This window comes from Bos javanicus, chromosome 11 (genome assembly GCF_032452875.1).
Source record: "Bos javanicus breed banteng chromosome 11, ARS-OSU_banteng_1.0, whole genome shotgun sequence".
Lineage (NCBI taxonomy): Eukaryota > Metazoa > Chordata > Mammalia > Artiodactyla > Bovidae > Bos > Bos javanicus.
Window position 1 is genome coordinate 88,211,277 of NC_083878.1, and position 16,438 is coordinate 88,227,714.

Sequence of the window (16,438 nt, forward strand, 5' to 3'; positions counted from 1 at the left end):
TAGCGTCACGTGATCTGTCAGTTCTGGGCGATAGCTTGAAAATGGCCGCCGGGTGTGGTGCGGGGAAGGCGTCGAAAGCCGCCGTCACCCCCTTTGTAGTCTTCTGACAGCACCTGCGGCAAAGCGGCTCCTTTCCGCCTCAGGGGTGGGCGCCGTTCTGGGGCCAGGTTGTGAGACGGTCAGTGTGGTGGTCCGCGGGGAGGGGCGGTGTGTGTGTGTCTGTGTGTGTATGGTGAGGGGGGCGAGGCCGGTAGGAAAGAAGCCCTGGTTTGTAGGGGGAAGTCGCCGAGCGGGGAGAGACGGCGGCGGTCGGGCGGGGCGGGAGCGAAGGCCAGCTGAGAAAGGGTGAGGCCGCGTGTGGGGAAGGGAGCGTGGGCGGGTGAGGAGGGGGCGACGCAGGGCGCGAGGCTGGGTCGGGGAAGGTAGGGGGCGGGTGGGGGCGCGGGGCCTGGTTCTTGGGGCGGATCCGCGCCTGCCGGGGGCGCTGGGACGGCCTCGGACTTGCTGTCCCAGGTGGTCAGCATCTCCTGGGGCTGCGATGGAGGATGTGTGTGACACAGGTGGGTTTTTTTTTTTTTTTTGGTTCGTTTGTTTTTCACGGGGCAGCCGGAGGCACACCCACCACCACCTCGAGAACCTGCCACCTTGGGCGGTCGCGCTAAGGCAGGCTTCCCAGGTTCCTTTCCCTGGGCTTTCCAAGGGCGTGGTGGTTGGGTTTTCTCGTTTTTTGTTTTCTCACCGGGCTCCATTATTACATTGTCCACTGCAGGCCGTTATTTCAGCTAAGTATCAGCGAGCCATTGATTACGATGCTTCCACGATTTCTTTATAACGAAGCGACTTCTTTGTCAGCCATTGACGTTCGGTTAGTTTTCTTTCAGATTGTTTTGACATATAGAAAGGTTTAAACCTATTATTGTTTAAACCTCTTTTATTAATAACTATGGAGCCGTCTTTGGTAGCCGCTAGGGACACCGGTTAAAAATGTGGCTTTCTTAGCCTTACCCTCAGAATTCCCATTCAGCAGACCTGGGGTGTGGCTCAGGATTCCTACCCCCCATCTCCACCTTCCGACGGGTAATTCTAATGCCTTTTGACAGTGCCTCAACTTGGAAGACACTGAGGGTGAGACGTCTGAATTTTTTTTTAAGCGCCTGAGGAGAGCTGATGCAGAGCCAAGGTTGAGAAATGCGGAGGCAAGGTTGTGTTCTTTGTTCTCTAGCTTTACCAGCATGGAAACCTTCATCAGAATCATTTTGCGGTGCCTGTTAAAATGTCAGTTCTGGGCCCCAGATCTACTGGGGGAAAAGCCCAAGGAATCTGTATTTTGGCAGGCTTCCCCAGCAACTTTGCATACAAGTTTGAGAACCTTTGTTTTACACTCTGAGTGATTTCCAGATTTGTTTTTCCTAATCCAACTGCAAGGAGATCCAACCAGTCCATTCTAAAGGAGATCAGTCCTGGGTGTTCTTTGGAAGGACTGATGCTAAAGCTGAAACTCCAATACTTTGGTCACCTCATGCGAAGAGTTGACTCATTGGAAAAGACTCTGATGCTGGGAGGGATTGGGGGCAGGAGGAGAAGGGGACGACAGAGGATGAGATGGCTAGATGGCATCACCGACTCGATGGACGTTAGTTTGAGTGAACTCTGGGAGTTGGTGATGGACAGGGAGGCCTGGCGTGCTGCAGTTCATGGGGTCGCAAAGAGTCGGACACGACTGAGTGACTGAACTGAACTGAATCCTAGGTGGATTCTCCAACTGAGGTTTTTTGGAGCACCTCACATTCAGCCTGGTCTTGTTCACCTAGCAAGGGTGGTGAGGAAGGAGGGGGCAGTAACCAAGCAGAGCAAAGTCCTGAAACTTTCTCCTGACTTTGCTTTTTGTTAATGGGACCACCATCTTCCCATCACCGGTGTTTGGTATCTAGTCATCTTTGACCTGGTCTTTCATTTCCAATCACATAATTTTTAAAATTTCTACATCCAGAATCTTTGTTCTAGATATGGTCGAAGGGTCCAGTATGGGGGATTTTATCCTGTTCAAGTTCCTGTCTCTCATTTCTTCTCCATCCCTACCGCCTGTCCCCTCTCCCTTAGGCTGTTTTGGTGGTTCCCTGACTGTCTGTCTCTAGGGTTCTGATTCCAGGCAGCACATGCTACTGGGGGAAGCTTTACATGGGATCATTTGAGTGTCCATCCCCTTCTTCCCTGCTTTTGCTCAAGTTCTTTGTCAGTTTCTCTGTTACTGTGTTAGTCAGGGCTGTTTAGAAGGCAGGGAACAGAGATTTACTCTTTTACCTCAGGGAAAAGGTAATTTACAGGACTGACTGAGAATCAGCCAGAAATTGGGATCTAAAGCAGCTCCCACCTTCTGTAGCTCTCTCAGCGGCCTCATTTGTTTTCTCTGGAGAAGTCATTTTCTCGGTTCATATCTGTTGAGTCCTCTCTCTGCTGCCTGGCTGCCTCAAAACTGTGACATTTTGTTCTTGGCCTGTAATGACTGGGTATCTGGTTTCTAATTTCCAGGTTTAGAGAGAGGAATCTGATTGGCTAAGCTTATCTTTTTGAACAGTCACATGTCCTCATATGCTCATACCTGGATATGGCTGATGGTAGTAGAGAAAGGAGGGAGAGAGCAGGCCCTAAACTGGTCTGGGAGGAGGGTGGGTGGTCAGGGAAACCTCCCTGGGGGAAGGGACTTTGAAATTGAGACCTCTAGGCTGTCTCTGGGCAGAGGCGGTGGGAGTGGGGGTGGTGGGATGAGTTGGGCAAATGAATTTGTCCGGAGGAGGGGAAGATCCTGGTCTTCTAAAGGTGAAGGGGAGAATCGTTTGAAGCTTACAGTTAATTTCTGAGTGACAAGAGCAGAGGATGCTCTCATATGGAGAATGGGTGTGTGTGTGTGTGTGTGTGTGTGTGTGCGAGTGCGTTCGTGTTCTCATGTGGAGAATGGGGGTGTGTGTGTCTGTTTTGAGATAGGTGAGAATAGTGTGTATTTGAGATAGGTGAGAATAGAACCTGTTTAAAGGATTCATTTAAGAAGGAAAGCAGAGATGAAAGAAACCTCTGAGGGAGGGATGGGGCCCTTCCAAAAACATCATCTGATTTATGGGCACACTTGCGATCGAACTCTTGATTTGTTAGAAGTCTGGCTGATGGGAGTCATTTATAACTGTCAGCTGTGGCAGATGGTTTTGTCCTGTTCAGTTAATAAAATGTGATGTGACTTGATCAAATTCAGTTCAGACAACATTTATCAGTTCTTTTCATATGCACGTGGCCTTCCCTGGTGGCTCAGACGGTAAAGCATCTGTCTACAATGCGGGAGACCCGGGTTCAATCCCTGGGTTGGGAAGATCCCCTGGAGAAGGAAATGGCAATCCACTCCAGTACTATTGCCTGGAAAATCCCATGGACAGAGGAGCCTGGTAGGCTACAGTCCATGGGGTCGCAGAGTCCGACACGACTAAGCAACTTCACTTTCACTTCCGTATGCATAAGAAACTGTTTTAGGTACTTCTGAATTTGTGAAGGTGAAACTTGTGAAGTTGCTCCTATTAAGAAATTTAACAGTAAAGAAGCGACGGGTGGATGAATGCAGAGATTACCAGATTTCAGGCATGTAATGTTCAACGATCAGTAAGGTCTGCCCTAGTATCCGCCCCCCTCCCCGCCCCGCCCATACACAAAGCAGAGCAGCATCTAATGCAGCGCTCCCCAACCTTTTTGGCACCAGGGACCAGTTTCACGGAAGACAGATTTTCCACGGATCCGGGGGTGGGGGACGGTTTCAGGATGATTCTCATAGGGAGCCCACAACCTAGATCCCTCGAGAGCACGGTTCATAGTAGGGTTCATGCTTCTGTGAGAATCTGATGCCCCTCCTGATCTGACGGAGGTGGAGCTCAAGTGGTAATACCAGTGCTGGGGAGTGGCCTCAAGTACAGATGAAGCTTCCTTCGCTCACCTCCTGCTGTGTGGCCTGGTTCCCAACAGGCCCCAGTATGGGGGTGAGGGACCCCTGACCTAATGAACCCTCACGTACCCATCCCCCAAGTCCAGCCAACAGTTATCAATATTTTACCAATTTTATTTTGGCTGTTCGTTCCCCCAGTACCCCTTTTCTCCTCCAGTAATTTAAAGTGCGCCGAGACTCTGTAGGGCAGGAATAGTGTATTGTTCAACTTACCAGTGATAACCTGAAGCATAATGCATTGCAGATTATAGCCTTTCAGTAGACTACTGTTAGATCGGACTGTTACTCAATTACAGCAGTGTAGAATTGCATGCATTTTCTCAGTTATATAACAAAGATCATCTTTCCTTACTAGATTTGTTTAAAGAGTATCTTTCTGGTAGCTTAAGGCGTGCAGCTTCAATTTCTAAGTTGGTTTTATAAAAAATTTTATTACCATTTTCTGCTTAATCTTAGTCTCAAGGAATCTGTGTCTGAAGTCTTAATCTTAGTCACTATCAATGATTGATGACTGTTAAGTTTTATGTGTCTTAAAGTGATATACATACAGTCCACATAATGGATTGGGGAGAGAGGTAACAAGATTTGAAAATCTAAGATTTTCAGTTTTTTAAATAATGGTTCAATGTCTGTTACTTTTCTTTACTTATTCTAGTCTTGTGGGATTTTGTGTTGAGAAAAATATTTGATCCAAATAAGGACTTTGTCAGACATATATCAGTGTGTGTGTTTACAAAGTAATTGTAAACTTACAGTCAACTTGTAAGAATAGTACAAAGAACTCTCTTCTATGCCTTAACCAGATTCACCAGGTGTAAAATTAAAAGTTAGGGTGCACATGGTCTCTGTAATTATATTCATATTAATTTCATGTGGGAGAGACCCACGTGTGCAGGTCTGGTGGAGGAGGAATTTAGACAGAAAAGCTAGCCAGAGGCCTGGACGTGGCACAGTGCTTGGCGTGTTCAAGCAGTGATGAGGTGAGGGAGAGGGGTAGGAGATGAGGTCAGCAATGTTAACACCCTGTCACTTACAGTCATCTATGCCAAGGTCAAACATTTGATTTTTACCTTGAGGGCTCTAGGAAGCCACTGGAGGACTTTGAGCAAGGAAGGATGGAATCTGACTCAGGACTGCTTAAGGTGTGGTTCTTTAGTCAGCAACCACAGTGGTAGCATCACCTGGAAGCTTGTTAAAGGTGCTGGGGCTGCATCCGCACCTACTTGTCAGAATCTCCAAGGGAAGGGCCTAGGCATCTGTTCACAAGCTCTCCAGGTGATTCTCATGAATATGATAATTTAAGAAGCTCTGGCCCAGCCTACATTTTCAAAAGATATCTATGGTTGCCTTGTGGAGGACAGACCATCAGGAAGGCAAAAAAAGAGGTAGGGAGAGCAGTTGGGATCTAGGTGAGAGGTCACAGTGACTGGGCCAGGGTGGTTGTGATGGAGGTGGTGAGTAGGAATCAGATGTGAAATATATTTTATAAGTAGAACCAAAAGGTTTGCTGGTAGATTGAATGTAGAGTGTAAGAGGAGGTGATGAGTCATTCATAATTCCAAGGTTTTGGCCTTAGAAGGATGGAACTGGAGTGGCTATTTACTGATTGGGATTATATAACAGGGGGAACAGTGTAGTGCTTTCTCTTGTTTGTGGGTGATGAGGGGTGAGTTTGGGGTTGGATCTGGAGTTTGGGGGTGTGGATGAGTTAAGGCAGGGAAGCCTGGTGTGCTGCAGTTCATGGGGTTTCAGAGTTGGACACAGCTTAGTGACTGAACAACAATAATGAGTTAAGAGTGAGATGAGTTTGAGTCTTGGGAAGAGGGGGTTGCACATTTTGACAGCTGAGCTTTGGGGCCTTGTTTTCACTCCTGCCAGTGGAGGTGTATTTGTACAAGCCTAAAGTTAGGAAAGATATAGTTAGTAGTATCTTTTTTTCCTCAATCCCAAATTACATGTATTTTGTCTAATCTGCTTTAACAGGTATTGGAATAAAGAAAACTATAGCTTTCTGTGAAAATGTCAGTTCTAATATCACAGAGTGTAATAAATTATGTAGAAGAAGAAAACATTCCTGCTTTGAAAGCTCTTCTTGAAAAATGCAAAGATGTTGATGAGAGAAATGAGGTAAGACCAAGATTCTAAAGTTTAGTTCTTCTTACAAATGTTTGTGGACTACCTACTAAGTAAGTGCAAGGCACTGTGCTAAAAGGATAAAGGTAAGTAAGAAATACATAGTTCTCACCCTCAGTAACATTGACATAACTTCTCACAGTTAAAAGTACTTTGAATTCTGTACCTTTGAAATACACCTGAACTTCTATAAATGACTGAACATTGAATTCATGATTTAGATTTATGATTGAGAATTGTGGTTGACTTTTTTTTCCAGATAGAATAATCACTATTCAGAAATGATTCAAGAATTATTACCAAAATCAAAAGTATGTCTAGAAAACTTTAGAAGGGCTTCTAATCGCAATCTTTTTATGAAAGATGAACCAGAAAAAATAGATTAACCAGACACTATTAGGGCTTTTTGAAATATTTTCTTTATTGGAGCCTCAGCTGTCTTCCTTAGTTGTTTATCATACACACCTTGGGGTTTTAAAGACCTGCATCTTTAAGAGACGGCTAAATAGGTTGTGTGTTCTGTTTACTAAGATTGGGGAGTAAATATTTACTGTTTTCATTAACTTGTATTAGATATTTGTGTTCAACAATCCTAGCAGATAAAATGGTAATTTTACCATGAACAGCTGAGCTGCAACATTTTAGGGACTAATAAACTTTTTGTATGAATTTTTTAAGTGGCAAAGTATGTACATTTTATAAAACTTAAGGAAAATAATTCTTTTTATTAGAACTATAGTTTCAAGACAGTGTAATTTTTTTTTGCCTGTGAATAAGATGAATAAGGACTGATTTTATTTTTATAAAAATGTATATGTATGTATATGTGTGCACTTATGTGTGTGTAGACCTGCAGGATTTTCTTTATGATTTTTTTTTTACAGTGGGGAAAAAGTAAAATTTACTGTCTTAACCATAGTGTACTGTTCAGTAGTGTTCAGTAGTATTAAGTAATTCACATTGTTGTGAAATATCTCCAGAATTTTTTTAAATCTGAAACTCTATAGCCATTTTACAATTGCCTGTTCCCCTCACCCCAGCCCCGGTAACTACTGTTGTACTTTCTATCTCTGTGAATTTGACTACTCTAGGCACTGCATATAAGTGGAACTGTGCAGTGTTTATCTTTTTGTGATTGAGCTTCCCTCATAGCTCAGTTGGTAAAGAATCCACTTGCAGTGCAGGAGACCCTGGTTCAATTCCTGGGTTGGGAAGATCTGCTGGAGAATAGAGAGGCTACACACTTCAGTATTCTTGGGCTTCCCTTGTGGCTCAGCTGGTAAAGAATCCGTCTGCAAAGTGGGAGACCTAGGTTCGATCCCTGGGATGGTAAGATTCCCTGGAGAAGGGAAAGGCTATCCACTCCAGTATTCTGGCCTGAGAAGTCCATGGACTGTATAGTCCGTGGGGTCGCAAAAGAATTGGACATGACTGAGTGACTTTAACTTATTTCATTTAGTATAACATCCTAAATGACATGTTGATTCATCCATGTTGGAGTGTGTGACATGATTTCCTTCCATATTAAAGCTGAATACTATTCCATTATATGTAGAAGGGCTTCCCTGATAGCTCAGTTTGTAAAGAATCTGCCTGCAATGAGGAAGACCTGGGTTTAATCCCTGGGTTGGGAATATCCTCTGGAGAAGGGAAGGGCTACCCACTCCTATAGTCTGGTCTAGAGAAGTCCATGAACTGTTTAGGCTATGGGGTTGCAAAGAGTTGGACACGACTGAGCGACTTTGACTTTCATATGCAGGTACCATGTTGTATTTATACATATATCCAATGATAGACATTCAGGTTGTTTGCTTTTCTTGGCTGTTGTGGATAGTGCTGCATGAACATGAGTATGCAAATATTATAAATGTTTTCAAAGCTACTGAATCAACAGTTATTACATTATTATTATGATTGACAGAGTACCTAATTTTATTAAATACTAGCTGTCATTGAAAAATCATGGTATAAAAATTTTGAGTAATACAATTATGATAACTCATGTTTTATTCAGTATTTATGTAAATATGGTAATAGTTCTGTATACTTAGCTCATTTAATTTGCATAGCAGTTCTGTAAAGAATTATACTTATTTATCTCAACTTACAAATAAATAACTTAATCTCTCAGATTCCGCCTGAAGATACTTCCTGGTGAAATCCACATTAAACGCTGTTCTAACATCAAACAGGCTATGATTTGTGTATGCCCTTTTGTCTTCCTTTGAGTCTTAAGAATAAGTTCATTTAATGATGATGCCTGTATTTTCAATGTTTATATATTGCACAAACTGTATTTTGGTTAGTTTACATCATTATTCCCTTCTATGATTATGAATAGTTAACAGTTGTTACACATAAATAAGATTAAAATTTGTAATTGGAGATTGTTCATTGTTTTAAAAGAGCTGCTTATGGAAATAGTCATTCTATTGGCATTAATTAATATATTTGGAATAATGATAGTTAAAAAGATTAAGCTTTACTTCATAGATACTTTCTTTGGGAATATTGAGAAATAGCTTCACTTGGAAGGAGAAAAATAATACACAATAAGCACAAAGTTGTATTGATCTTATTCACACAAAGAATGAAGTCTATTTGATAAAAAACTTAACATGTTATCAGGCATATAGTAGCATTTAAGGAGTTTTAATGATATTTACCTCTAGTTTAGTATTATGTCAGTTAAAATTGGAGTTTTAAAATACTACTTTGAAGCAACCTGGCATTATTAAATTATGGCTCAATGTGAAGGTTATAGAGAAAGTAACTTTTTCAAGGCCTTTTGTTTTTTAGCATTTTGCTTCTACAGCTTCTGATAAAATTTAATATAGAATTCTAAAGAGTTGCTTAGACTTTCCTTCTTTCTCATCTTTAAAAAGTGAAGTACTTAATTACCTCATTTAATGTGTTTGGTTATCAGTTTTCTAAAGGTTTCTTAAATGTTATCAATAAAAGAAAATAATGTGGGGGAAATTGCCTGTTGTCATCCTTAACATATAATCAGTTGCAATTAGTAAATACCAGTTTTCTCCCTTCTTTCCTTTCTACTTTATTTGTAAACTAGATAAAATTCTTGGCCTCTGAATATTGTCAATGATGGCAAGTCTTTGCCCTTTCTATGAATATTCTCTATGATGGCAGGTCTTTGCCTTTTGTAGAGTAGTAAAGGGCTTTAATTTAACTTTATTTTTGAAAAGAGCAAAAAGTCACTCTCAGCTCTTCTTGATAGGGTATAGTGTTGAGGTTGAACATTATTCTCTTGTTGAAGAAAGTGAAATGGGACTCTTAAGTTCAAGAGATGAATTTTGTCACGTGCTTACAAGTAGAGACCCTGAAGGAAAGTTCAAAGAAGAATTTAAAAATGTTTTACTTTCACTATAATTATTGGAAGAAGTAGCTATCCTCACAGAGAGTCGGACATGACTGAGCGAATGAGCACAACACAGCACAGCCCCACACAAGTGGGGCTACCTAGGAACTGGGAAGGCCAAAAAGGTGATGAATAGGAAATGTTTTTGCATTGTAGCTTCTGAGAAGCTGAGATAAAGCATGGTATGTGCTGTGGGGAACTTCAGTTGGCATGGCAGTGTTCTGTTTTGGTGTGTTTTGGTTTGAGGTTCTTACCAGTAGGGTAGGGGTTCTATGAGTTATGTGATCCTGCATTTTTTGGGAAAGAAATGGACTTGAGATTTGCTGAGATGTGTGTGGCAGGTTAGGTAGGGAAGGGGCCTTTAGTGATTCACATTGAAGTAAAAGAATCACGTTGTCATGACTGTTTCTAAGTCACTATCTCTACAACTGTAGTTACTAGATGGATTAAGCCAGAACTAATAGAATAAATATGTTTTGTGATAAGGCACAACTTACAAGGTAAATATCATTCTGTCTTTTCGGATTAATTTATGGCAGCCTTTCCTGAGAATCACTTATTTATTTGGATAATGAAGCTACAAAAGGTTAAAGATTGCTTTTGAGCGCATATAACAGCTCCCCAAATAGTGGCTTAATCAAATTAAGGTCTTACTTTTCTCATGTAATGACAAGCTGGAGGAGCCATTCTGAGGTCTCAGGGTATCTTCCCAGGCTCCTTCTGCCCTTCTGGTCACTCCATTGCATGCCAGTTATTCCCATCAGCAGTTTTGATACAACTGCAGCATTGTGTCCACATATCAGGCAAGAAGGAAAAGGGCACAGGCCAGCTGAGTTGGTCTAATTACCAAGCTTTCCTGGAAGATCTCACTAGAGTGGTAGCATGGATGGTTTCCAACTGCAAGTAAAGCTGAACAATGTAGGTTTTTTTCGCTGAGCAAACTGCCACCCCCAACAAAATCCTGTCACTCTAGATACTGGGTAGACAAATGGTAGTTTCCGCAAGAGAAATTTATGACTGTTCACGTCTCATTTAGCTTGTTTCTAGTTAATCACGTTTATACCAACTTTCTTTTTATATTATGGTTTTTTAAGACACATCTAATTTATTTTTTCCCTCATACTCTAAAAGCATCTGTCTTTGCGAACTATCGGAAATGTGCCTGTGACCACAGAAGGTGAACAGAAAGTGCTCAAGTCTTTGGAATTGCAGTTTTGAAAACTGATGTGCAAGTCCTATATCCTTCAGTTCAGTTCTGTCGCTCAGTTGTGTCCAACTCTTTGCGACCCCATGAACTGCAGCACACCAGGCCTCCCTATCTATCACCAACTCCTGGATTTACCTAAACTCATGTCCATGGAGTTGGTGATGCCATTCAACCATCATCCTCTGTTGTCCCCTTCTCCGCCTGCCCTCAGTCTTTCCCAGCATCAGGGTCTTTTCAAAAGAGTCAGCTTTTTGCATCAGGTGGCCAAAGTATTGGAGTTTCATCTTCAACATCAGTCCTTCCAATGAACACCCAGGATTGATCTCCTTTAGGATGGACTGGTTGGATCTCCTTGCAGTCCAAGAGGCTCTCAAGAGTCTTCTCCGACACCACAATTCAAAAGCATCAATTCTTTGGTGCTCAACTTTCTTCATAGTCCAACTCTCACATCCATACATGACCACTGGAAAAACCATAGCCTTGACTAGATGGACTTTTGTTGGCAAAGTAATGTCTCTGCTTTTCAATATGCTATCTAGGTTGGTCATAACTTCCTTCCAAGGAGTAAGCATCTTTTAATTTCATGGCTGCAGTCACCATCTGCAGTGATTTTGGAGCCCAGAAAAATAAAGTCTGACACTGTTTCCACTGTTTCCCCATCTATTTCCCATGAAATGGTGGGACTGGATGCCATGATCTTCGTTTTCTGAATGTTGAGCTTTAAGCCAACTTTTTCACTCTTCTCTTTCTCTTTCATCAAGAGGCTTTTTAGTTCCTCTTCACTTTCTGCCATAAGGGTGGTGTCATCTGCATATCTGAGGTTATTGATATTTCTCCTGGCAGTCTTGATTCCAGCTTGTGCTTCTTCCAGCCCAGCATTTCTCATAATGGTCTCCTCAGACAGCCATTTTGCCTTTTTGCATTTCTTTTTCTTCGGGATGGTCTTGATCCCTGTCTCCTGTACAGTGTCATGAACCTCCATCTGTAGTTCTCAGGCACTCTATCAGATCTAGTCCCTTAAATCTATTTCTCACTTCTACTGTATAATCATAAGGGATTTGATTTAGGTCATACCTGAATGGTCTAGTGGTTTTCCCTACTTTCTTCAATTTAAGTCTGAATTTTGCAGTAAGGAGTTCATGATCTGAGCCACAGTCAGCTCCCAGTCTTGTTTTTGTTGATTGTATAGAGCTTCTCCATCTTTGGCTTCAAAGAATATAATCAATCTGATTTCGGTGTTGACCATCTGGTGATGTCCATGTGTAGAGGGTATTTGCTATGTCTAGTGCATTCTGTTGGCAAAACTCTACTAGCCTTTCCGCTGCTTCATTCTGTACTCCAAGGCCAAGAAACACCTGTTACTTCAGGTGTTTCTTGACTTTCTACTTTTACATTCCAGTCCCCTCTAATGAAAAGGATATCTTTTTTGGCTGTTCTAAAAGGTCTTGTGGGTCTTCATAGAACTGTTCAACTTCAGCTTCTTCAGTGTTAGGGGTCGGGGCATAGACTTGATTTACTGTGATATTGAATGGTTTGCCTTGGAAACGAGCAGAGATCATTCTGTATCCTTAGGGCCATAGATTCACCTAGTTGGCTTTAATTTATATATTATACCAATGGATTTTTTTTTATCCTAGTTAATTAGAAGGCAGAAACATGCTGTAGAAAGGAAGTCAGCGACATTAGCGCTGACAGAGGCAAGGCTGGTATAATGATTGATGTCTGTAGTTATGACTCAGAATCATAAACATAATGTTTAAGTTAATCTGTTTAACAAGTAGCAATGTGCATGTTACTTTAAAAAAAAACGGTTATAAAGTTATAATAAAATATAAATTTAAAGGATTAATTTTTCACTTGGAAAATCTACTTATGCATAATATCTCATTCTGTAGTGACTCTGGTTGAATGACATGTGACTACCACATGTAATTTAGCATCCATCATTATATGAGTGTCTGTATGTAACTTGATTTACTTGTGTACCTTAACTCAGTCTTTGTGTTTCTCTATACTTGTATTCTTACAGTAGCATGTGTTGTTACTAGGATTATTTGCTTGTTCGTCTGTTGCCATTAGTAGATTTGTAAATTCTTCTGTATTTTGCTCACTCATTTACTCATTTACAAGTATGTGAACACCTGTGTGGCAGTCACTGCACCTTATGGGGGAGTTTCAGTATTCAACAAAACAGACATGCTTCCCACCCTTGGGGAGTTTAGGGCCTTTAGAGGAAACACAATAATAGTTGTTCATCATGCAAATAAACGTGTAAGTACAAACAAGGATTAGCATGGTACACGACATTAGAGTGGGTTAGCAAGGCTCCCCTGCTGGGTTGGTGTTTGACCCAAGAGATGCCAGGTGGGAAATAGTTAATTGGGTGTGGTAGAGGGATCTAGAGGTGCGAAAGAGCTTGCATACAGTTTGAGGGCAGACGTGAGGAGGAAACGGCCTGGCATAGGTTTCAAGGTAGATTTTCATGGACCGCAGGCCGTGTAAGGACTTCGATTCTTACCCAGAAGAGCCTAGGAAACCATTAAGGATTTTAAGCAGTGGGATATTGTCAAATTAGCATTTAAAAAAAATTACTGATGTTTTCCTGCACATTGATGTACATTCAGTAAGTAGGTGCTTAATCTATCAAATGGAACTTAGGTTTTGGTGTAATTTTTTTCCTTATACCTTGGTATGTTTTGGCACCTTTAGTACTATCACTATTAGCCCAGAGCGTCTGGTCTGTTTGATGTTACGGCATGTACAGAAAATGATCGTGTGCATCCTGGACTTGGGATAGACGAAGCTGACAGCTGGAGGGAACCTGTCCCAGGATCCAGCTGTCCAGGCCCTGCCCCGCAGTCTAAGGGCTGCGGGAGCCCGTGTCTTAACTGCCGTGACTCATTCTGGGGACAGGCTGGACAGCGCTGCTGTAGCTAGTAGGAACTTTAGTGTAATGAGTTAAGGTTATAAGGGAAGGCTCCAAAAAACTCCACGATATTGCAGCACCTGTATTGTTTTTACTGTTTTACTTTTCTCCCTCTGGTCCTGACAAAAACGTCTTATACACACAGCAAAACCACATTGTGTATCATATTCTAGCTGTATTGTTAGAGGATTTGGTTGCCATAGATATTCTGAGATTATTGTGGAAATTGCTTTTCAGTGCCTAGTATTATACATGTTGCTTATTTTGAATAAAATTGCAGTGCCCAAAACAGATTACGAATGCTATTGTAAGAAAAAAAAAAGCATTTTCTCTTCGACTTTCATATTATTAGTAAATGGAAAAGTTGAATTCAGAGGTGTTTGTAAATTAAGTGCTGTAAATAGAGCTTAACATTATGGAAATGTATGGGTGGTATATTTAACTGGTGTTTTAATTAACATGCAGCATCCTGAATGATCTCTGTGTCTCTTCTGTCTCTAGTGTGGCCAGACTCCATTGATGATAGCTGCTGAACAAGGCAATCTGGAAATAGTGAAAGAATTAATTAAGAATGGTGCTAATTGTAATCTGGAAGATTTGGTATATATTGATTTACTCATTTGCCTTTTTCTTTTCTTTAACTTTGTTGCTTGGTTTTACGAAGTGATTCAGAAGTAATAGATTACAGATTGTACTTCTGCTGTGTATCAACATTACTCAGTAATATGCTAACTCGATTTTTTAAAAACGATAGTATAGGAGAGAAATTTTTACCTTCATTGAGCAGTCTCAGCTCTTTGTGTATTTTTTTATGTACAGATAGCACTCACTGAATAAGGAGCACATGTAGCCACTCCAGTATTCTTGCCTGAAAAATCCCACGGACAGAGGAGCCAGGTGGGCTGTTAGTCCATAGGGTTGCAAGGAGTCGGACATGACTGAGTGATTAGGCACGCACACATATACACACACTCAAAATTAAATGCCTGCCTAGAAGATATCCATGTAAAGAGTCATACTGCTAAGTAACTCCCCATAATGGTATCTTCTTATTATAAACATCATTACCTAGGATAAGCCAGAAAGATGTGGTCCCTTCTGATACCATTTGTGAAGGATAAATCACTATTCGAGAGGCTTAATTCTCTGTTTCTGAGGAATTATTTTTCAGGGTCACATAGCCATATTTGTTTTTCTGTTTGTCTTTATAATTCAAATTGATGATTCTAAACTGACGATTGTAATTCAATGATCATTTGAATTAAATGACAGTACACGTGAATAAAAGGATAGGATAATTGCAGCCTTTAAAAAATAAAGGCTTTATCACATAGTTTCTGAACACATCACATGGGATGGTTTTAGTTTAATAGTTTGTAAATATGCTTTTTTATTTAATTACAGGCTCTTGAATTTCAATTTATAATAGTGGTTGTAGTCACACAGATTAACTTTGAGGTTTTGATACTCATTTTTTCTCCTTTTTAAAAAACACAGTGATTAAAAGTCCAGTGAAAAGACTGCACAAGAGTTGTGAAGCCATTTCTACATCATTATAGTCAATAGGTAGAGAGAGAAATTCTTTTTTTTTTTAGATAAATTCTTAACTGAGCTTATGGTTCAGTGTTATTTCAGAGTAGCTTAGAGTGTGTCAGATCATGTCAATTTGGTATGATCATCTGGTATGTAAATTCAAATTTAACTGACTTTGGAATGTTATTGTTTGTTTTGAAATGATAACATTTGTGTCTGTATGTTTAAGGATAACTGGACAGCGCTTATATCAGCCTCAAAAGAAGGGCACCTGCACGTTGTGGACGAGCTGCTCAAGTGCGGGGCCAGCTTGGAACACCGGGATATGGTATGGATGTGCTTTACAGTTGTCAGTCAGCTGCAGTCTCAGTAACAGTAATAGATATTTGTGAAGTCTTGTATTTTTGTGTGTCAGGTGACGTTGTTTTTAGGGTCAGGCATTGAAACGACCCTCAGTTCAGTTCAGTCGCTCAGTCGTGTCCGACTCTTTGTGACCCCATGAATTGCAACACGCCAAGCCTCCCTGTCCATCACCAACTCCTGGAGTTCACTCAGACTCACTTCCATCGAGTCGGTGATGCCATCCAGCCATCTCATCCTCTGTCGTCCCCTTCTCCTCCTGCCCTCAATCTTTCCCAGCATCACGGTCTTTTCCAGTGAGTCAGCTCTTCACATCAGGTGGCCGAAGTATTGGAGTTTCAGCTTCAACATCAGTCCTTTCAGTGAACACCCAGGACTGATCTCCTTTAGGATGGACTGGTTGGATCTCCTTGCAGTCCAAGGGACTCTCAAAAGTCTTCTCCAACACCACAGTTCAAAAACATCAATTCTTCAGCACTCAGCTTTCTTTGTAGTACAACTCTCGCATCCATACATGACCACTGGAAAAACCATAGCCTTGACTAGACGGATCTTTTGTTGGCATCTGCTTTTCAATATGCTGTCTAGCTTGGTCATAACTTTCCTTCCAAGGAGTAAGCGTCTTTTAATTTCATGGCTGCAGTCACCATCTGAAATGATTTTAGAGCCCCCAAAAATAAAGTCTGACACTGTTTTCCCATCTATTGCCCATGAAGTGGTGGGATTGGATGCCATGATCTTAGTTTTCTGAATGTTGAGCTTTAAGCCAACTTTTTCACTCTCCTCTTTCACTTTCATCAAGAGGCTTTTTAGTTCCTCTTCATTTTCTGCCATAAGGGTGGTGTCATCTGCATATCTGAGGTTGTTGATATTTCTCCCCTCAAGAATGCTTTAAAACCCAGGTGATATAATGTACCTCCTTAG

At 41.3% G+C, this 16,438-nt stretch overlaps 1 protein-coding gene across 14 annotated transcripts in view; it reads left to right on the forward strand.

Annotated features, from left to right (window-relative positions):
- The window catches only part of KIDINS220 (kinase D interacting substrate 220), a 96,062-nt gene continuing 79,624 nt past the window's right edge, over positions 1 to 16,438 (forward strand). For 9 of the 14 annotated variants that reach the window (XM_061433373.1, XM_061433360.1, XM_061433364.1 and 6 more), the window contains exons 1-4: positions 2 to 178; positions 5,963 to 6,106; positions 14,123 to 14,221; positions 15,384 to 15,482. In XM_061433373.1, the coding sequence (XP_061289357.1) occupies positions 5,999 to 6,106; positions 14,123 to 14,221; positions 15,384 to 15,482 (306 nt within the window). In that variant the 5' untranslated portion in view covers positions 2 to 178; positions 5,963 to 5,998. Of the gene's footprint in view, positions 179 to 769; positions 866 to 5,962; positions 6,107 to 14,122; positions 14,222 to 15,383; positions 15,483 to 16,438 lie in introns of all 14 variants that reach the window. The other 5 variants (XM_061433372.1, XM_061433371.1, XM_061433370.1 and 2 more) reach the window with 2 other exon arrangements.